The 21,883-nt window shown below is 42.1% G+C and overlaps 1 protein-coding gene across 5 annotated transcripts in view; it reads right to left on the bottom strand.

Moving 5' to 3' along the window:
* The window catches only part of FMNL2 (formin-like 2), a 331,355-nt gene that overhangs the window by 21,684 nt on the left and 287,788 nt on the right, over window positions 1-21,883 (bottom strand). For all 5 annotated transcript variants that reach the window (XM_010840000.1, XM_010840005.1, XM_010840002.1 and 2 more), the window contains 6 exons: window positions 16,151-16,225; window positions 11,540-11,650; window positions 8,586-8,735; window positions 6,510-6,611; window positions 4,280-4,592; window positions 3,735-3,941 (listed from right to left, as the gene is read on the bottom strand). In XM_010840000.1, coding sequence (XP_010838302.1) covers window positions 3,735-3,941; window positions 4,280-4,592; window positions 6,510-6,611; window positions 8,586-8,735; window positions 11,540-11,650; window positions 16,151-16,225 — 958 coding nt within the window. The remainder of the gene's footprint in view (window positions 1-3,734; window positions 3,942-4,279; window positions 4,593-6,509; window positions 6,612-8,585; window positions 8,736-11,539; window positions 11,651-16,150; window positions 16,226-21,883) is intronic.

The raw sequence follows: 21,883 nt of genomic DNA, 5'->3' as shown, positions 1-21,883 counted from the left end.
ATCTCCAGCACTTCCTAACCAGGCCGTCCACCCCCAGATGCGACACCTTAGCCCCCACTGCCTGCTGCTGACCGTGTTTGTCAGTGCTGCCCAGGAAGAACCATGTCTGCCAGGGGACGAAGGACCAGCACTTCCTCTAGTCTGGCGCCTCAACAAAGTTCAGGGAGAAGAGGTAGGGGTTGGGGGCAGGTTGCACCTTCCTGTCATAACCTGAGGCAGCCAGGTCAGCATCACCTGTTCCCATCATCCCTCCAGGCCACAGGACACTCCCTACAAGTCACTCCATGGGCAGCCATCCCACTTCTAACTCTTTCAGCAAGATTAGGAATAAGCCTGAGATCAGAGCACAGGCGAAAAAAATGTTCTCTTCAGAAAGAGACCCTGAGGAGTTGGGGAAGGGGGATGAGGTTAGCAGAGGAGGGGTCATTAGGTGACCATGTGCATCGTGCTCCCAGTGTTCTGGGCCTAGAAAGTGGCTGTGTGTTGGGGGTGGGGTGGGGAGTGGTGGTGGTCTGTGGAGACAGTTGGGCCCCAGGTGGAGGGGATGCCCAGCACCCAGCTTGCCCTTCTTCTGGGGAGGAGCTTGTTTCTCTCCCTCAGGATAAATCTAAAACCCTTCCGGAGTTGAGGCCCTGAGATCCAACTATGAAAATAAAACTAGAAAACAGTCCTCTGTCCAAGGAGAAAGGAACATGGTGCCTGAAGTCCAGGATGTCTGCCTAATGGGCCATAACCTCTTATACAGGTTCAACTAAAACACGGGTAGCCCTGGAACCACAACTGCCAGCCAGCACCGCGCCTCCCCACGGACACAGAGCAAATGCAATGGCTCGATGGGAGATGGGGGGATGTCACGGCACAGTGTGACCCACGGGGACACATGGCAGACACTCAACACACTCAGGGAGGAGCAACCTACAGAAAAGCTTGATGGGCCCGTCTTTTGTGGAAGCAGAGAGAACAAAGAAAATACAGAAAAAAAAAATTAGATATGGTTAGCATCCAGCGGCTCAGCAGTTCACATACTCTTAGCAGAGAATTCCACACTTCTGGGACACATTTCACCAGGCAGCGCAGAGCCAAAAATTCATTTCCATTCAGGCCTGCCTTAAAGACACCCTTACTATTTTTTTTTTTAACAATTCTTTTTTAGAAGAGAGGAAAAGATGATTTCATTACAGTGGTCCCAAACATCCATATTGACCTGGTACCAGGTATTCCATAAGATCTTAACAATTTTTTTTAACAAAAAAAATAATCAGCTGAACTCCCAATTCTCATTGTGAAGTTCGAAAACACATTCTTCCAAAGAGACAGCAAAGGTTACAGACTACCCAAGGGCCTGTCATCAATGATCTGACCGAGAAACAGGAACCAGATTGATCCAACAGATTTCAGGAGCCATGCCTTACACTTTGAATGCATGCTTCACACTAATAATACTTTCTCTATAAAATGCAAAGAAAAATCAACAAGATAAACTTAGGGACCTCCTCCTGGTCCCCTGACTTGGTCGCCAAGAACATATTTGCTGATTGCCTACTGAAGAAATAAGACATCCAGTTGCCTGTAGATCCAGGAGCCTAGTGATGTCACAGGTCTCTGGCTTCCTGGCAGTCCTTGGCGAATCATCTCAGCTGTCTCTTGGCTCTACGGGGACATCCTGATTCTGTCTGACCTCCTGGTTTCAGAAAGAGCGTGTTACTGAACACAATGGCAAAGCGGCCAGTAGCCCAAAGCAGCCCACAAAATGGGCTACAACCACTAAGTATTAATGGTCAAATTAAGGCCGAGTAATGAAAAGAGATTAAAGGCCTTGTAGAAACTGCCTGATCCCAAGCTATCAAAGACTCATAAGGATCTCATAATCCTTACATCTTGATAAACAGAACATCTTATAGCTGTTTAGTGGATGCTCATGGCACTAAAGAGGAGTTTCTTCAGTCCCACATCCAGTCCTTCAAACTGCACAAGAAGGGGACAACCTCCAAATGCAGCAACCCTGGCAGGAGCCATGAATGATCAGCTGAACACAGAGTCTCACTGTAAAACTGAGGCAAATCAACCGAGCCAACAAATTGCAAAGACGAGGCAGGAGGAAGAACCCAGGCAAAACATTTAACCTGAGAGGCCAAGACTCATTCAGCAGGGAGCCCTGGACCTGCGCACCTCAGCCTCTTGGCTCTTCTCTCGGCCATGGCAGTTCAGAGGTACAAGTCGGAGCCCAGGTGAATGGAAGTGGAGGGTGTATGCACATTAGGTTCTGCCAGAGAGAAAGAAGCAGAACCAAAGGAGCGACGCCGGGGTGACACATCTCACGGTGAGCGCTCCTGGTGCACTCATCCCCGGGCCTGGGTGCGCACGACAACGACAAGCTTCCACAACAGCACTGAAAACAGCCTGTTGATGGAATAGACTCCTGCGGTTCCTTAAGAGGTTTTCTGTTTGCTCGTGTTTCAAAATCCAACAGTCTCACTGCGACACTCCTTTAACTTTTGTCCTTCAGATGCCATAAAAGTTCTACAAGAAAGCAGCAGACGAGGAAGATCTTCAAAGGTTGAAATAAGTCACTGGTTTACTGTCAACACGACTTTGAACAGGCATCTTGCATGACAGTTTTATATGAACAGGGGTGGAAGTAAACACCACAGATTTGATGTAGAACAAGTTTGTTATGGGTGGTTTGCTGGTGTTGAAAAGGGCTTTAGTCACTAGGATGAATTAGTCTTAATGACCGGCCAGTCCAGCTGCCGATGGCACAGGCAGGCTAAGAGAGGGAGGCTAGGAGATCGCCTATAATTAAGACTATCATTTAGACTTGGGGCGAAAGGCTCTGAAAACCACTGCAGCCTTGGAAATGAGACCACTAGAGTGCTAGTTCATTGGAAATAAGAGACCTCACGAAGGGACTGAAACGGATGAGGAAGCAGAACTATCCAGTGGTAAAGGGATGGCTCCACAACGCTCAGAGCAATTCCAAATGGCAGGGAAAACGCTCTGACTGGGAAAACAGCTTGCAGTATTTTAGAAAAGAGTAAAAATTCCTTTTCATGAGTCAAAAATAAGAACTTAAGATTTCAAGACATTAGAGCAATTTTCCTTCTCTCAAGCCATACCGGCCCGGTCTTACTTGTGATGGGGGAGGAAATCCACACCCTGTCCTGGCAGCAGGAGCACCCCGTGCATCAACAGGAAGCATCTCAAGGCAAGAAGATACTGCTCGTGGGACATTTCCCTTCAAAGCTTAATTTCACTATAATGAATTGTGATGTCCTCAAATGCTCAGAAGAAATGCCTGGAAGCCCACATCAGACAGTTACACAGAAAGGCATCTTCCTCTTTCGCAGATGCCACTGAAAATACCTTCAAAGAAAAGAGCCGTAAGCACTGGAAGCACACATGCCGTGTCAGAGCTTGGATGGTCCTGTTTCCTGAGCCCCTAAAGATCCCTAAGAAGGTAACCTGTCTCTTTTCCCTTCTCTAGGTGGAGAGAGAGAAGGTGGGAAGACAGCAGGAGATTGGGACTTCCACAACAAAGGCTATTGAGAGAAAAATGCCACCCCTGAGTGACAATTTCCCCTCTAGTGGCTATATTAGCGGAAATGGTCTTACATTAAGAGGAAACACGTGATTTTAGAAGAGACCTGGAATTGAAAAGAATGCCTCTAACTCTCTGGAGGTAAGACAATCGACTCTCCGTGTTAAGTATCTGGTTCTTAAATCTGTGCTCTTACCTGCTAATCCTGAGTTGAAAACCACTGTGGGTGAAGACGTCCCGGGCAGCGGGGGTGCAGAAGGAGGAGGTGGGGGTGGTAAGGGAGGAGCAGGCAGGGTCTCAGCTGCAGGACCTGGGAGAGGGGCGGGGAGGAGGTGGGGCGGGGCGGGGGAGGAGGTGGGGGCGGGGCGGGGCGGTACAGGTGGTGTTGCTGGGCCATTTTGCACTGGCAAAAGAAAAGAAACAAATGGGCTTTTAAAACAGAGGAATGGTTTCTCCTGCAACATGCCATGTGTACATAAAGTAACTGAAAAACAAAACACTGAAAAGGATAAATGCTTTTTTTTTTCCAGATTACAAAATGTCCTTAGTGACAAATGGGGAGTATTCTATAACATACGAAATGAAAGACTTACAACTTTAATCTCAAAATGTAAACAGTTTTTAAAAATAAATACAAGAGCATGCAAACAAAAGCAGACAGAGGACATAAATTAACAGTAGGTAAAAGAAGAAATACAAATATCCCAGTATGACCTCAGTTCTCCTGCCAAGGCTTCTTACCAGCTTCAGGTGCATCTGACGACAGAGGTAGTGGTGGGGGAGGAGGAGGCAAGGGTCCCGAGGAGGGGGCCCCCATTACTGGTCCCACGAAGTTACCCACCGCCACTTCGGACCCTGTGGGCAATGTGCCAGAAGCCACGACAGGGAGTATGGCGATGTCCCCATCCCCTTTCTTCTGAATTTTAATGGTCCCTTGTTTCTCCAGCTCATGAATCTTTTTTTCTAGGGTAGACTGTCTTTGAATGGCTTCTTCTTTCTCTTTGACCATTTTCCTTAATGTGTGAACCTGGGTATTTGCATCTTTGTAGATTTCCTGCAAAAGAGGCCATGGTCAAGAGTTTGTCTTCACGTGACATCCATACGTATTACCATTAGATTGGCAAATTGAAGGTAAAGAAAATGGAAAAAAAAAAAAGAAGCAGAAGAAGAAAGAAAAAGGATACTTATATATATAGAAAGTCTATGGAATTTGGCCAGAACCTATCAAGTCTCATTGTTATCAACTGTTCACTGGTAATGCATGCAATACATGCGTTCTAGCAATTGTTACTGTTAACGTAGTTCTTTCCTTTAGTAAATATAGCTAAGTCAGTTTTCCCCACAGGTGAAGAGGAAAAGGGCAGAGGTAATCCAAAAATAATTTTATAGTTGACTTGGGAATATCCTGAGGGTATTCTGATAGTACAGCATGTTTTCCTTTTAGTTCTGTTAAAATTTAACTGTAACTCCTAGATACATATCAGCTAACAGCAGACAAAAGGTCCCTATATCAGACTTGGATAGAAGTCAGACTGGGATTAAAAATCTGCAAATCATGGAATAATCCACTCATGAGTAACCAGGGGCTGACTGTTTTGAATGGATATCTCTGGCCTTCACAATGCCCCCTTGACCAAGCTCAGTCCAGGACAGCAATTGTTGTAACATTATTGCTTTGGTAATGCAGTTAACAAAACAGTCCAGTGCTGCCCTCCACTAATTACTTATTTCTGTCTAGGCTCTTAGCAGAAAACAAAGAAGTCACAACTTTTAATTCAAAGGCTGTCCTGGTTCCTTTTCTAAGGGGCCCACAGAGGCTCCAGTGAAAGGATTTTATGGAACTCACTCTCTGGGCCTGACACACGTGATCTCTCACCACAAACCTCTAGCAGGCAGGGAAACATTCTTCACACCCTGTCTATTATTAATAATCTGAGAGTCTGAACTTGAATTGAGTCCATATGCTACAACTTTGTCTCCATGGTGTGCCAGAAAACAAATTTCCTAGAGTTAACTGTAGGACCTGTCAGAATATCAAGCAATGCACGTAGACATGATAACCATCGCATAAAATGTGCCATGTCATTAACGGGGGCATAAAAGCCAGCCATTTGCCTAAAAGCCTTCCAGCCATTTTGGTGTTTTTATGTTCAAACACATGGATGGTACCCCATAAATACCTGACCTGTAAATAAAAACAATGCTAAAGCCAAACAAAATAGCTGGGATTATCTGATAATAAAATGGATTGATTTTACTTTTGCCTTTTTTCTTTCTTTTTCTTTTTTGGTAAATGCCAGGAGGTCTTGCCTGTGTTGTGATTTCACTGTTTCCAAGGCAACCACCAAATCTGGTTTCAAGCAGAAGCAAAGCAAAGAAATACAAAGAAGTTCAAGGTCTAATAAAAATAAATAAGTGGCATGAATTAAATCCATGCTGTTTTTCTTTTCAACCAAATGGGTGATCCACAGAATCCACTCAGACTTGTCCAGATGGGAAAACATTGTTGCTCCCAAAACCTGTGATAAGAAACTAGTGAACCCCTAGTATCTGACTGCACACAAATATGAAGACATACTCTCACTATGAGTTACTTTCAAGTTTCACCTCTGAAATGCTTCCAGCAAATATGCTACATCCAGGCATCCCTCTGCCGTGACCATGTACGTGAGCATGCTAAGTCGCTTCAGTCATATGTAACTCTCTGCAACCCTGTGGACTGTAGCCCACCAGGCTACCTTGTCCATGGGATTCTCCAGGCAAGAATAATGGAGTGGGTTGCCATTTCCTTCTCCTGGGGATCTTTCCAACCCAGGAACTGTACCCATGACTCCTGCATTGGCAGGCAGGTTCTTTACCACTGGTGCCACCTGGGAAGCCCATGACCACATCTGGGTTCTGTCTACTGGGTTAAAGCCAGAGCTGGTTCCCGACAATGCCCATCTGGGGCAGCTGCCACCATCACACTTACTCGAACAACATCCAGCTCCTTGTTCCTCTGCATGAGCTGCTTTTCCAGTTCCACAATCTTAGACATGGCTTCATTCTCTGTATCCTGCAGTTTTTCCGACAACTGTCAAGTTTCGAAAGGAAAGATGTGTCATGACACAGGATCATTCTGACCAGGTCATCGGTTTTCAGAAAGCAGAGCTCAGAGACATGAGGTGCCCCTCAGAGTCCTGCACGTGTACCCCAAGTCGTTTTCTGAAATTGTTAATATTTATAAGATGGGCCTGAATACAAACTTGTTTCTAACAGGAATTCATTTACAAGGGACCCTTAACAAAACTCATGTGTCAGCTCCTTAGTGCTTCCACATACATAATGTGTCAATCTCCATTCCTGCAGGGGCCAGCAAGGGCAGAGAATAGTGGGTGAGAGAGGTGGACTGGTCACCTTTCCCTCCCTAAGAAAGGGCTATTAGGCAAAAGTTCTGAAAACTGTTGACTGAGAAAAGTTGGTTCTGTTGAGTTATCGGTTAAAAAAATACCACTGCTTGTTTTGACCTAAATTATCCCCCAAATAAAAGACATTTTTGACATGCTTCGTTGCTCAGTCGTGTCTGACTCTTTGTGACCCGATGGACTGTAGCCCACCAGGCTCTTCTGTCCATGGGATTCTCCAGGCAAGAATACTGGAGTGGGTTGCCATTTCCTTCTCCAGAGGATCTTCCAAACCCAGGGACTGAACACATGTCTCCTGTGTCTCCTGCATGGCAGGCAGATTCTTTACCCACTGAGTCACTGGGGAATTTCAATAATAAAAGTCATTTTGGAGGGGTAGTTCAAATAAACAGGTGGTTACTACAATAGCAGGTTATTTAAGTAGGGTCATGCAGTGCTGGCTGAGGCTTCAGAGAAAGATAGGATGAGCCATCAATGAAACAGTTACTACATAAGGCTCTAAAACTGGGTGACTTCTGATTCCTTACATCTCACTGAGAATAACAACAAGTAAAGAAAATCAGAGAGGAATGATGATGAGGGAGAGTGGAGATTTACTGCTGACCAGGTTAAGAATACAAGATTGGGGTGGTCAAAAAGTTCGTTTGGGTTTTCCTGGAACATCTTACGGAAAAACCCAAACAAACTTTTTGACCAAACCAATACATATTTTAAGAGAAGAGACAAAAAGAAAAAAAGAAAAAGGAAGAGCCTGTAAATTCTCTTCCTAAGCAGGTGCCAAGTGAGTCAGCACAGCACTTAATAAAGGGAGGGGTCTTGGCAACTTGGCCATGAAAATTCCCCTTTTCAGACAGATGGGGAAAAGGAAATGACATGGAGCACACACATATGAAGACATACTAGGAAATGCAGGGGAAAATAAATGGACTGTTCAGAGAGGAAAAACCACATCTCTCCAAAGAGACACAATTCATTTCACAATCAAGGGCACTTTCAATCAGAATTCAGCAAAAGAATCTGGTCTTCACAGTGTTTGGGTTTTCAAGAAGTACCATATTCCTGTTCATTATACTGAGGGGACACTCCTTGAAAGAAATAGGTATGTGGGAAAATTTGCTGATTTCCTTGAAAATGCTACTGTTGTGATGAATCTATTTAGAACCTAAGGACCCATGAGGCAGGAAAGTGAAGAACCACATCATAAGGTCACTGGATCAGCCTGTCCATGGCTTACGTGGACACGTTTGGTACAAGGTACTCATGTTCAGAAGAAAATACTTCACCAAACCAAAATGTTTGAATTGCATTTCCTCCCAGGTAATGCCAATCTTCTTCTTTTTTTTTTTTTAACACCATCCTGTAATGCTTCTGTGCTCATAACTAAAAGGGAAATCTGGATGCAGCAGAAAACTGAGCAGTGAATGAAGGCAAGGCAGTGAGTTTCACTTAGTTGTAAGTAACACACCCGCCTTCTTTGAAAGAGCCCAGAATGGCTTCAGGTTGCTTTCTAGCTCAAGTTACAGCTCATTCCTAGACTCCCCATCCTTCTGTTTGCTGTCATAAAAGCCATAAAAGCTAACATCTATTCTGTTTTGCACCTAGCCAAAACGTTAGCCATTTTTCCTTTTCTGAGAGGTAGTTACATGAGAGATGTTTTCTTCCAGTTCCTCCACCCTCTCCAAGGCTGCATTCTTGGTTTCGGCATCTTCCAGAAGAGCTCCCACATCAAACACGTTGTCCAGGTAAGCCTGAATCTGTACCTGCAATTTGTCACTCTCCGTGTGCTTCAGCTTCTAAAAAACAAAATGCAAGAGAACATGGTGTTAGGATAATTGTCAAATAGAACATAGTTACCCAACAGCCTACATATTTTTGTTTGTTCCTTCCAAGGGAGGGTTTTCTATCTCATCCTCCTTAAGAGAACTCTGGAGTAATCATCTAAGAGGGTATCATCAGATTACTTTCTGGAGCTTACCCTCTCCCAAATATACACACATTTCCCCCTAATCCTTCCTGTAGATAGATTTCCCATGCAGATATATTTCAACGTAAAACATTTTTGATGCAGGTGAAATCAAGATAATAGAAAAATCATAAGGGAACAGCAGTCACAAGTAACATAAACCCCAAGGGGTGTCTGTGTGGTAGAAGAGATTAGAGTGGGTGGTATCTTGCCTGGGTAGTGATGATAGTTCTGGTTGGGGGTGAGGTTGGGAGGCGGGAAAGACACTGATAGAGTATCTTAGCCTTGGGGACTATTTTGGCACTAATTGCTTGAACATATCCTCCATAATTAGATGACTAAAACACTTGCCCAACATGAGAAGCTCATGGCTCTCAAAGCACAGATTAGGAAGCATTCTGCCATTCTCAGCATTCTAGGGTCAGGCATCCCAAAGGAAGTCAACCAGCTCTAAGGTAAAATTAGAGGTCGAGTAATAAATCAGTCCATCTTTTTTACAAGTACTATAATTCATGTCTCTCCCTAGGGAGCAAGTGAGTGGTTACAATAATATCTGGCACATGGATGATGCCAGTAGACAGTTACTGAACAGATAATGGTGACTTTCAAGGCTGGGTTTTTGTAAACTAATGAAGCATTTATTATATGCTTACATTACTCTTATAACCACTTCTCTCTATCAAGGTTCAGCACCAACAAGCCAGGAAGTTAGAGAAACAGAGTTTTGGAAATAATCTTACACTTTTAAGAGGAATTCTGCTCTACAAATAAAGTCTCAGGAAAATGGATTTTTCTCCTGGGTCTAATCTAGAATTCTACATCTTAGCTGTCTCAAAGAGAATATGTTCTATCTTAGTTTACAAAAAGAAAAAAATTTCTGAATAAGGGCAAAGTCTAGAAAAGAAATGAAGCAGCAGCTTAGTGGGATTCTTCACAAGATTCACAGTGAGTAACAGGTGCTGATGGCACTACCTGTCATATTCTGTAGCCTGAAATGAGCTCTGTGCAGCCATCACAAAACTGAACCCAAAACACCATTAGCAATATACCCAACTTTCACAATATTGCTACTCTCAAAGAATGCAGAGAAAGAGAATAGACAAACCATAGTTCAAAGCAGGAAAAAACTATTGAATACAATGTGCTGTCAAATATATTAGTGGGTCTTTAACAGGAAAGAAATTTAAACAAACTTTTCAATGGAAATCTTTCATAGCTCCACCTGAGTAGTCATGTACGGATGTGAGAGTCGGACCATAAAGAAAGCTGAGTGATGCAGAATTGATGCTTTCGAACTGTGGTGCTCAAGAAGACACTTGAAAGATCCTTGGACAGCAAGGAGACCAAACCAGTCAATCCTAAAGGAAATCAATCCTAAATATTCATTGGAAGGACTGATGCTAAAGGTGAAGCTCCAATACTTTGGCCACCTGATGCTTAGAGCTGACTAACTGGAAAAGACCCGATGAGAAAATTGAAGGCAGGAGGAAAAGGGGTAACAGAGTATAATATATTTGGATGGCATCATCAACTCAATGCATATGAGTTTGAGCAAACCCCAGGAGATGGTCAAGGACAGGGAAGCCTGGTGTGCTGCAGTCCATGGGGTCACAAAGAGTCGGACATGACTGAGCAACGCAACAACAACAAACCTGAATGGAGTCTTTAGACAACATTAGGCCAGTCTACTCAAGGGCAGCCTAGCTGGTCTGAGAAATAAGGCCATGAGCTCAAGAGTAACCAACTCAGCGATTCTACCTTTCAATAAACTGAGGGTACCATCAGTGTAGTTCTCTGGCTTCACCCTTAACAACAATGAACTCTCCAGGTGAAATCTGGAGATGTCCAAGGGAATTACTTCTATTTTCTTCATTTCTAGAAACAGCCTTGAAACTGAGGTCAACAATTCTTACCCTATTGCCAGCAGTCTTTCAAATTCAGGTGAATCATTCCTTAAGCAGAAGGGAAAACAAAACTGCCTGTGTCAAAGGACATCTGGGTACACACAGTTACTTAAGTCTATTTATGATTTTCACATCAACTTTGTTCCTAAGGGGAAGCAATTTCAGGGAACCAGCTAAGCACTTCTGCAAGGGAGCAAGAAAAAGAGAAACTTTAGCTCTCTCTCCTCCTAAGAACTAAAAGCAGAATTTCTAAAGCCACAAACACTTTAAGCAGAATTTAACAGCTACACAAGGAAGTCTCTAGTGTCCATTTCCTCATTATTTTTTGATGCTCTAAGCATTTATTCATCACTTTATGGTAGCCTTCATTTGACTCCCCCTGCCCAGATGGAGTCCCTAGAGTAACTAAGAGCACACAGTGCCCAACAGACCTGATGAAGGGTGCAGCAAGACTTGACCCAGGCAGAGCTCAAAAGCAGAGGAGAGCTGCACCAAGGCTCCAGGAGGTACTAAATGCTGTTGACAGAAGACAGTGTCAAGTCCCAGGAGACCTGCATGGATCCAGCTTCCCTGACAGATCACATTGCTCAGACGGGTTCCTTTAACTCGCACTACAACACCTGATTGCATAGAGCCTTAGGTGATCTTTGGTCATTATGGAAGTGCATCTTTGAGGGTCCATCATAAATCAAGTCTCATCTTAGAACCAAAGCTTAACAGCTATACTTACATCCAAGTATTCATCCAGGCCTAATTTGGTAAATTCATATTGGAGGTGAACTCTGAAATTCATGTCTTCTACTGAGTGGACTACAATATTAATAAACTGCATAGAGGCCACCTGAAATAAAATCGCCAACAGGTTAGAAGAGGTCCAAACTCATTTTCTCAGCATAATCATAGGCATATACTTTCAATTTCACAAATATAAGCTCATTTACCAATTTGATTTTCCTTTGTTTCACTGGATCTTTAGAAATATTTTACAATTAAAAAAAATTTACGATTTTTAAAAATGCAAAAGTCCCTGTATAGCACGGGGAGCTCACTTTGATGCTACATGATGACCTAGGAGGGTGGGATGGAGGCTCAAGAAGACGAGGGTATATGTATACATATAGCTGATCCACACTGTATAGCAGAAAGTAACACATTATAAAGCAATTACACTCTAATTAAAAATAAACTAATTAATTTAAAAAGAATTATTTTTTCAATGAAAAAAATTTTTAATGTGCAAAAATGAATAGTAGTACCACAATAAGATATCCCTTCATATCCCCTAAGATGGCTTTAATCAATAAGAGAATAATGAGTGTTGACAAAACATGAAAAAACTGGAACCCTCATCCACTGCTGATGGGGATATAAACTACTGTCAAGCAGCCACTTTGAAAAGCTTGACAGTTGTTCTACATGTTATTCAGAGTTACTGTGTTACCCAGCAATCCCACTTCAAGATACATAATCAAGAGAAATGAAAAAATACATCCAGATAAAAATGGGCACACAAATGGCCATAGTAGCATTATTCATAATAACTAAAAAGTAAGGGAAACAAAAAAATCCCAATGTCCATGAATGCATTTTTAAAATGTGATATATGTATACGTAGAATATTATACAACAATGAAAAAAATGAAGTCCTACACGTGCTACAACATGAGTGAACTTGAAAACACTGTGCTAAGGGAAAAAAAAAAAAGCCAGATACAAAAGACCATGACATTATGATTCCATTCATGTGAAATACTCAGAATGGGAAGATGTGTAGACAGACAGTAGGTTAATAGTTGCCTAGGACTTGGGGTGGGAAAAATAACCACTCGTGGTAACAGAAATTCTTTGTGGGGCAACAAAATGTCCTACTTTAGATTGCAGTCATGATGGTACAACCCTAGGAATATACTAAAAATACACTGAACTGCACACTTCAGATGTGTAACTTGGATGGTATGTTAGTTATATCTCAGTTGTGTCCAACTCTTTGCAACCTCATGGACTATAGCCCGCCAGGCTCCTCTGTCCATGGATTACCCAGGCAAGAATACTGGGGTGGATTGCCATTCCCTTCTCCAGGGAATCTTCCTGACTCAGGGGTCAAACCCAGGTCTTCTGCATTGCAGCAGATTTTTTACCTTACAAGCCACCACGTAAGCCCCAGTTACACCTCAGTAAAGGTATTTTTAAAAAGTCTTATAGGCATATAGAACAACCTAAGTTATTACAGGTACACTGTAAAAAAGTGACAATTATTACAATGAAGAACATTTAAATCATATGCAATCACAAGGTAATCTCTTCTAAAACTGTACTGGGGGACCCACCATACCAACAAAAGAGCAACAGAACTTCTCATCCATTTTTCCGTTTTAAACAACTAACCAGTTTCTATTCTATAAAAGTTTTGGATTTGCTACTTTCTTCCCACAACTGCATCAGTGGCTCTAATCTGCCACAGAGAAAACCTGTCCCCAGTTTAGTAAACAACAGAAACAGAGTTTAACATAGCTATTTTATTTTTAGGTAGGGACAGTCAGTTTATTTATGGGGAAAATCTCTCTCTGATGCTCTCCCTCTATAACCACCCAGAGACTAGAAAGGAGGTGTGACAGAGGGATCCAGATTCACATTTACGCTGCAAACTGCTTCACCCTTCCTCTCTTCCCCAAGCCCTTCTTCCTTTACCTTGTTTAAAGTATTGTTTATCAAGTTAGATTCTTCTTTGAGTATATGTTATCCACTGGGTATCTGTGGAAGACGTGTCAGCTCTCTAGGTTACACAGGACTCTGTTGTGATTTACTACAAAAAATTACTTCAAGTGCTAATTTTGTCACTTTTTTGTTTTCTTTTGCCCACCAAAAAATACTTAGAAAGGTCTTCTGCAACATCTGAAGCATTTATATTATGTTTTAAGGGAATATGTTGTTTGGGAGGTTTGACAACTTAATTGCATTCCCAAGACAGTTTATGAAAAGCCTCATGATCTGGAAAAAAAATATGGCCGGATTTTGGCATTTTTCTGTTACTCTTCTGAAAGCAGGTCTAAATGATCTGTTGAGTGTTATGATATGCCTAAGAGGCAACTCTTTGCTAGATGGCACATGAATTGAGCACACAGTACTGATATACTAGCAGCATCTAAATAAGACTCCCAATGCATATATGTACATGAATAAATGAACTGACAGGAAATATGCTCTCATTTGTCAACAGTGCAGGTGTTCTAAAGGGCTTAACACCATTTATCATTTCAGTAGAAACTCAAATGGCAGAGGGACCTGGTATGTATGATAAATGAGTGAAGTGGGTCATGTGTAATACAGTAAGGAATGGTGTGGACTGTGACAAACTGGCACAGTTACCTTCAGACTTAACGAATAGGGACTACTTGGCTCCAGCAGCTTATACTCTGTAAGAACAGTGACCAAGCATTACCAGAACTTATTAATTCTCAAGAAAGTCTACAAATCTGTATTTTTAGGCCCAATTTCCAATACTTTTAATGGAAGGACATCACTGTCAGACTAAACTCACAAGTCTGTATGTATGCTGACTTCAGCCTGGAGCTTCCAGTTTGCAACCTCAACTCTAAAGGAATGAACAAGTTCCTCCTACAAAGGCAGAGGAAAGAACCTGGTCACGTGAGCAAGGGCACGGCTTCTTTACATTTTTGTCACCAGGGCCTTAAACACTCCAACAAAAATCCAAACAACAAGAACTTAAAAAGTCAATGTAAAAGTATTCCTTGTTTCAAATTTATTTTTTTACCTTTTTAAAAAGTATATATACATATGCTTTATGGAGCAGAAAACCTCTATAAAAGACTTCAACCAATACTGTTTTGGGAAAGAGCCAAGGATTAGGATGCATATGAAATTTGAGGACCCAGAAAACATCTTTCAGATAAAAAGGGTTAGAAATCTACAAAACTACAGTCCATGTTTTATAACCACTGAAGCAATTCAAATGAAAACCGCCTAGCGTCGTAAGCACAGGTTTTGGAAAACTTGACAACAGAAGAAGTGAACAGGCTATCTGCTCCAGGCTAGACGGGATCTAGGAAATTAAGCCCAAGTAAAGGAACTCCTGAGGTCCAGAAGATCCTGAGGTCAAATAGACTGGGTCAAAGAAAGCAGACCTGGGTATACTCGGGGGTAACCTGGCTCTGGAAATCCTCTACAGTGGAGTCTACTTTCAGTCCAGGATTAAGACTTAGGTACACAGATTCAGAGGTGCTCAGAATCTTTTGCTTTTTGTCCCTGAGGAAGACAGTTATGATGCTGAATCACAAGTTCTTACAAGCGATTTACCCCGCTAAGGAGAGGGGCAATACCATTGCACCCTCGAAGAATTACTAGAGCTGGTAATCAAGGGAGGAAAACACAAAATCACTGCTGTGTGTTCATCTGGGGATATATACTACCAGGCCTACAAATCAAAGCACTTCAGTCTTGGAAAGCAGTCTGGAGAAGGCCACTGGATGGGGTCTGCAGAAGGCACAATGGTCCAACGCTCCTGGTTTCTGCTTTAAGGATTCTTATGCAGCACTATTGACTTCTCAGGGCTTCCCTGGTAGCTCAGTCGGTAAAGAATCTCCCTGCAGGGCAGGAGACCTGGGTTCAATCCCTGGGTGGGGAAAATCCCGTGGAGAAGGAAATGGCAATCCACTGCAGGATTCTTGCCTGGAAAATCCCATGGACAGAGGAGCCTGGTGGGCTCCAGTCCATGGGGTCACAAGAGTCGGACATAACTTAGTGACTAAACCATCACCACCCTTGACTGCTCAAGCTGGCTCCTGCAGGCATTTGCACCAACTGTTAACTTTCTTTTCACAAATGCATGGCTTCCCCCTTTATGCTATAAACACAGTTGATTCTTGAACAAGATGCCTTTGAACTGTGTAGGTCAAATTTTTTTCAATAACGAAGACTAGGTACTACGTGACCCACAGTTGGTTGAACCTGCAGATGTGAAACCACATAACCAGAGTAACCACATAACCACTGTAAGTTAACAGGAGGTTTTCCCACTGTGGGGAGAGTTGGGAGCCCTCAACCCCCTGCATTGTTCAAGGGTCAACAAAAGCACTGTAACCAATAAATACTTTTGGCCTTTATGATAGGAAAAAAAAAAAAAAAACCTGGAGAGAAATGCCATAAAGGTCAAATACAGATGAAGAGAGCAAGTCAAATTTGAATCTATAGCATATAAAACTGTTTCCTATCCTTTGTAACATTATAATACATACATATATATAATATATAAATGTAAGTGGATTTAAGAAATAACTGCTAAATCTGAGTTGGCTTTATTGAATGTAGTACTGAAATAACTCACCATAAAATCTATGTTATTGTCCTCATTCCTGAAATGTTCCATCAACTTCTCAAAGCGTTGTTTTTCTCCACAAACCTGAAACACACATTATCATTGTGCATGTGAAATTCCAAACGTAAGCACTCCAAAATTAGATGCAGAAATTTTAGCACTAATAATTATTTCCAGAACATCTATTTTATCCCCCCTCTCACACGCTGTTTACTTCTCTCCTGTTAGTTAATGCACAAGTAGCAACATGAGCCAGCACCAAAGCTCATCCTCCGTTTCTCTTACATGTTCTCTTCATGGCTTAAAATTCAAACCAAATGTGCTCTTCTTTCACTGGTCACTTTTTTTGTTGCACCCATCTTTTTAGCTGGCATTCACAATCCCAGAATGTTGGTTATGGTTTTTAAAAAAATGACCACACTTTTCCTTTTTACAAAAGCACTTTTGAAACAGACATGCTAACAGATTTTTCATAATTTTATAATTATTTTTATAATATTTTATAATTATTTTATAATAATTTTATAATTAAAATAATTTCATAATTTTTCATAATTTTAAATTCCTTGAGAAGCAGATTCAAAATGTGTATATCATGTCTAACATGCCTAATAATTATTTTTATTTATTTTTAATTGATTGATGATTGCTTTAAAATATTGATTTCTGTCATAATAATTTTAAGCATAAACTATAACATAAAAATTTGGGAAGCTATCTAATTCCTTCAAGATGAGGACAGAATTTTGCAGTCATTTTGAAGCAGCACTCCAGAGGCCTGAAATATATGCATTCAGCTCGAATGAATGCTTCTGCTGAACAGGTGAAATAAGCAGATAAAATACTGTGAACTCCAAAGTCCCAATGTCTTCTGCATATACGGGGAATTAAAAACATGGAGCTAAAAACACAGTCAAAGAAAGATTTGTACCAAATGACAACAACCCAGAGACTTGTGCCCAAAATCAAAAGATGAACTTTAATTCTTTCAGTGTCTTTGTCTGCCTTTTTGTTTTTGGAGCAAAGTACTAAATCCACTAGTTTATTTCCTTACACTTTCAGAAAATCACAACCTGAACACCCATGGGCTCCTTGTTGACAGTAAGACAGTCTTTGGTATTAATATTTTGTGAATTTAATTCAGGTTTCACATGCTTAGTTTTCTGATTCCCTTTGTGATCTTAGAAATAATCAGACCAATCCTAAAGATTTCTCCTAAAATGACATTTCATAATGCTATAATGCACCCATTTAATTCTGTCATGTTAAATTTGACGCAAGTACACACACACACCCACACCCACACACTTTGGTGAAGAGTGTGTCCAGTGAAAGCAGAAATTTTATGTTGTGCTCCCTACTCTATCCTCAGCACCTACAACAGTGCTAAGCATGTTGTAATCTCGATATTTGCTGAATTGCACTGAAAAGAGGATAAACAAGATATTATATTAAAATATTCTTAATGAAACGGTGAATGATCTACTATTGCTCCCCATGATGTTTTACAATAAAACAAGAACCTTTCAGACCTCTGTAAACAGGGACAAGGGTTAATCTTTACTAGTGGTTCCTGTGCCTTAACTGGGTGCTAGGAACACTCAGTAGACTCCCTCCCCTCTGAAAAACTTCTATTCTCATAGTGAGTTAATTTTCTCAGTAGACTAGACCACAGTTTACTATATTCCAATGACAACTCCCCATTTATCTACACCCACTTTAACAAAAAATAATTACAGAAGACAGAGGAACAGTGCATGGGCTGGGTCAAAATGAAGAGAAGCAGGCTCCAGAAGGGAGAGTTTAAAGTGAAACCTTTAAAAGACATACATGTGTGTCCAATCCCACCCTAGAAAGCCCGAGTTAGGAGGCCCAGGCAAGGCTGGTGTGACTTGGGTGGGTACATTTGAAAAGTACTACAGACCATCCTGATGCTGTCCAAAGGCTGAGAACCAAAGATTTAAAAGAAGTCACATTCTGCCCTGGGGCCCACCAGACTCTCTAGAGCATATGCCACAAGTTCCGGGAAACTAAGGCTTATTGAAGGAGATATGGAAGTGCAGGATCAGCTCCCTAGACCAGGACATCATTCACATATTGTGCTCAAAGACACAAGTGTTCCTAGCCTGCAAAGAAAGCCCAGTTGGTAAAAACTTGCAAGACTTGGTATAGAAAAAGTCAGCCTTACAACTTGAATTTTCCTTAAGAGAAACCTCAACATAAGAACCTGCTTCCCATCAGGACAGTTTACTTTTATCTGTTTTGGGAGGTGGATATGTTGCAGGGAGAAGTCCACTCTGACTCCACGCTGGAACTATTTTTTTGACTTGGTCTCCATTGCTTTTGTTATAACCATACACAATGGCCTGCCTTAGAGAATCCTGCCTTTCTGCCTGACTGTTAAAGTGCCTTTGTTCAGAACCCTGTCCACCTGTAGATGGGAGGAAGGAAGGAACTAACACATCCCCCTGCCTGAGGCTGCCATTCTAGGAGATACCTTCAAGATTAATGGCTGTTTACTTTGTTTCCTCACCTCCCTCCCCATCTCTGATCCATAAAAGAACGTGGCATCCAGACCCCAACAAGTTGGTTATGCTGAGACATTAGTTTGCCATCTTCTTGGTCAGCCGGCTTTCTGAATAAAGTCGTATTCCTTGCTGCAACACCTCGTCTCTCGGATTCATTAGCCTGTCGTGTGGTGAGCAGAGCAAACTTGGACTCAGTAACACGCAGTGACAGGAGAAAGGAAGAGAGGTGGTTCTGGATGTGGGGACAGCTGCCAGCTTTCCTGAGAAGCAGGCGTGATCAATGCTCTGTTGAGTAGCTCAGCACTCACTGAACCAGGAGAGGCAGCATCCCTCAGTGAACAGTGATGACGAAGACAGTTCCTAGGAGGGCAAAATCTTCCAAATCAAAGAATGTCAGAAATCTGGAAAGTACCTTGGGGAACCTGGTGCCCTCAATTCGTGAATGAGACTGACACCTAAACAGACCAAATATCTCCAGCTTGATAAAACATCCACACAGAGGCAAGAACCAGGTTTCCAACTGCCAGCCTGATGTTCCTGCTCTCACACAACCCAGAATGTTCAGATAAATATATTCCATTTAAGATGACAGTAAAAGCATTTCAGAATTATCTGACACCAACAGAGATGGAAAGTGTTATCATTAAGAAGCACAATCACTACATCGGGCATGCACTCAATTATCCATGCACCACAATCTCCCATGGAATTTCTGAAAATAGATGATTCCTAGGGTCTATACCAGGACGCACTGAATGAGAATCTCCATGGACAGAACTAGGAATCTGTGTCTTTAAAAAGGATTCATAACTGTTGGACCAGCAATTAGGAACCAGTGGCTTATCCAGTATTAGACTAGCTGATTAAAGCCTGATCCTTTTTTGGTGGCTCAGACGGTTAAGCATCTGTCTACAATGTGGGAGACCCGGGTTCAATCCCTGGGTCGGGAAGATCCCCTGGAGAAGGAAATGGCAACCACTCCAGTACTATTGCCTGGAAAATCCCATGGACAGAGGAGCCTGGTAGGCTACAGTCCTTGGGGTCGCAAAGAGTCGGACACAACTGAGCGACTTCACTTTCACTTTCATCCTTTTTTACTCCCAATTGTAAACTGGACAGCTACATCATTAACTCCACAACTCATTCAACTTCCAATTTAACTACACATAAAAGAAACACAATTTACTATAACTGGGTATCACAGGAATGAAGCAGGGATTGGCCCACTGTCCCTGCATGGATACAATGAATAATAAGCCAACTCCCAAATAATCAGATTGTGTCCAGAGCATTTAGAAAGTGGATTTTACACAGCTGAAGAAAGCACATGTGGGCAGCAAAGCTACTCAGATTGTTAATAAAAAGATATGGGATCAACTTCAGAACAAGAAATATTATATTAACTTTCAGCTGAATAAAGATCTGAAAAGTCATTGTACTAGACTGGTAGACTGGACTGAGATAGATATTAAGAGGAGCCTCGAATACATGCCTTTCTTTAGAAATTCCTCATTCTGTCAACAGACAAATCCATGCTGAGAACATGTGTTATGAAACAAAAGTATTAAATACCTTTAATCTTTAAAAATAATAGACTTAAACATCTTCCAACTTACAGCTCCTTGGAACTGGGTGCAAAGGATCCAACTGCACCAAACGACACATTGTCAACATAGATGCCAGCCTGGAGAAGCCATGAAAGATTGACCGCTCTCCTCTCCCACTGTAAGAACTAGAAGGGCTCCCCTTATCAGCCCCACCAAGTCACTCTCTGTGAAGGTTTAGCTACACTGCTCTGCTGTCAATCTCAGTTAATGAATTCAGGGTGGTACTTTCTGACATTGTTCCACAGGAACAGTAAGGATGCTCGAGGACCCCATCGTTCCTGCTGGAAATAAAAGGAAGCGTGCAAACCAGATTCACATTTGTTTCTATGTTACTTTAGCAATCATTAAATCAGAGTATACTACAATCCCACAGGAAATGGGAAGACATGTTTGGGGAAGGTTGGTAAAAGTCGTGTTCCACATCAAAGGAAAGTTGTCGTAGCTCCTACAGCTCACATCTGGACCACCCCCGCAAACTTGGTTCAAATAAGATCATCGTGGCTGAACATGCCTCTTCTCTCCTTTGAAACTGGCCTCTTTTAGAAAACTGGTGAGGATGAAAGGAACGAAACACTGATCCCCAGTTATTTTCCAAATCTACAACAGCCTTCATGAGGATGCTCTCAAGGGCTTCATCAAAATGTACAGGACAGCCAGGCGCATGTTTGCATGTATATATTATTGCACATTATAAACTGCTGCATATAACTTCCATCTGCCAACAAAGACCAGACAATCTGAAAACTTCCAAGTAAAACAGTTGTACTATTACAACTGAAACTTGTCATTTCTTGACTTTTCTATTCACTGGTATTTCTCATTTCCCCACTAACTTTGACACCTTCCACCGATAACACAGCCACCAGAGTAGGGAGGGTAGGAAGTGAATTTAAGAGACACAGGCATAGAAGGCAGAGATGGAGAGAAGCCTATTCCGTCAGGAATTAGACTTCTACAGCTAGGGCTGCCAGATGAGAAGTCAACAAGGCAGAAAAACAGTATACACTCTGAAAAGTAGATACTCTGCTGTATACTTAAGAGGCATCTTCATGTATAAGTTATTTATAAATCAGTCCCATGTGAATAAATTCACTGACCCTGATTAACACTGTGTAAGGAGAAAGCACTCAGGCTGGGATCAACCCCAGCCTTGACTGTGAACACAGGCACCACCTACCCTTCCCTGTGGGGTCCTGCCTAACACAGCAGCCCTCATTGCACCTTTAAGCTCTAGCACTGGTGAGGGTGATAGGACATGAGAAATAGGTCTGTGGAGTATTAAACAGGGCTTTCCTGGTGGCTCAGATGGTAAATTGTCTGACTGCAATGCGGGAGACCCGGGTTTGATCCCTGGGTTGGGAACATCCCCTGGAGAAGGAAATGGCAACCCACTCCAGTACTCTTGCCTAGAAAATTCCATGGACGGAGGAGCCTGGTAGGCTACAGTCCATGGGGTCGCAAAGAGTCGGACCATAAAACCTAGGTTATAAGTCAGTACCATTTCTAAGCTACCATGAGCCTGGACAATTCCATGAACCTCCCTAGAATTTGGTTTATTACATCCATTGATTTAAGAGCATTAGATTATATTGTTGGTTGTCAAATGC

The sequence above is a fragment of the Bison bison genome, unplaced genomic scaffold, assembly GCF_000754665.1.
Source record: "Bison bison bison isolate TAMUID 2011002044 unplaced genomic scaffold, Bison_UMD1.0 scf7180017864139, whole genome shotgun sequence".
Lineage (NCBI taxonomy): Eukaryota > Metazoa > Chordata > Mammalia > Artiodactyla > Bovidae > Bison > Bison bison.
Note: the sequence above shows the minus strand (reverse complement) of the source record. Positions and strands in the feature narration are given on the sequence as shown.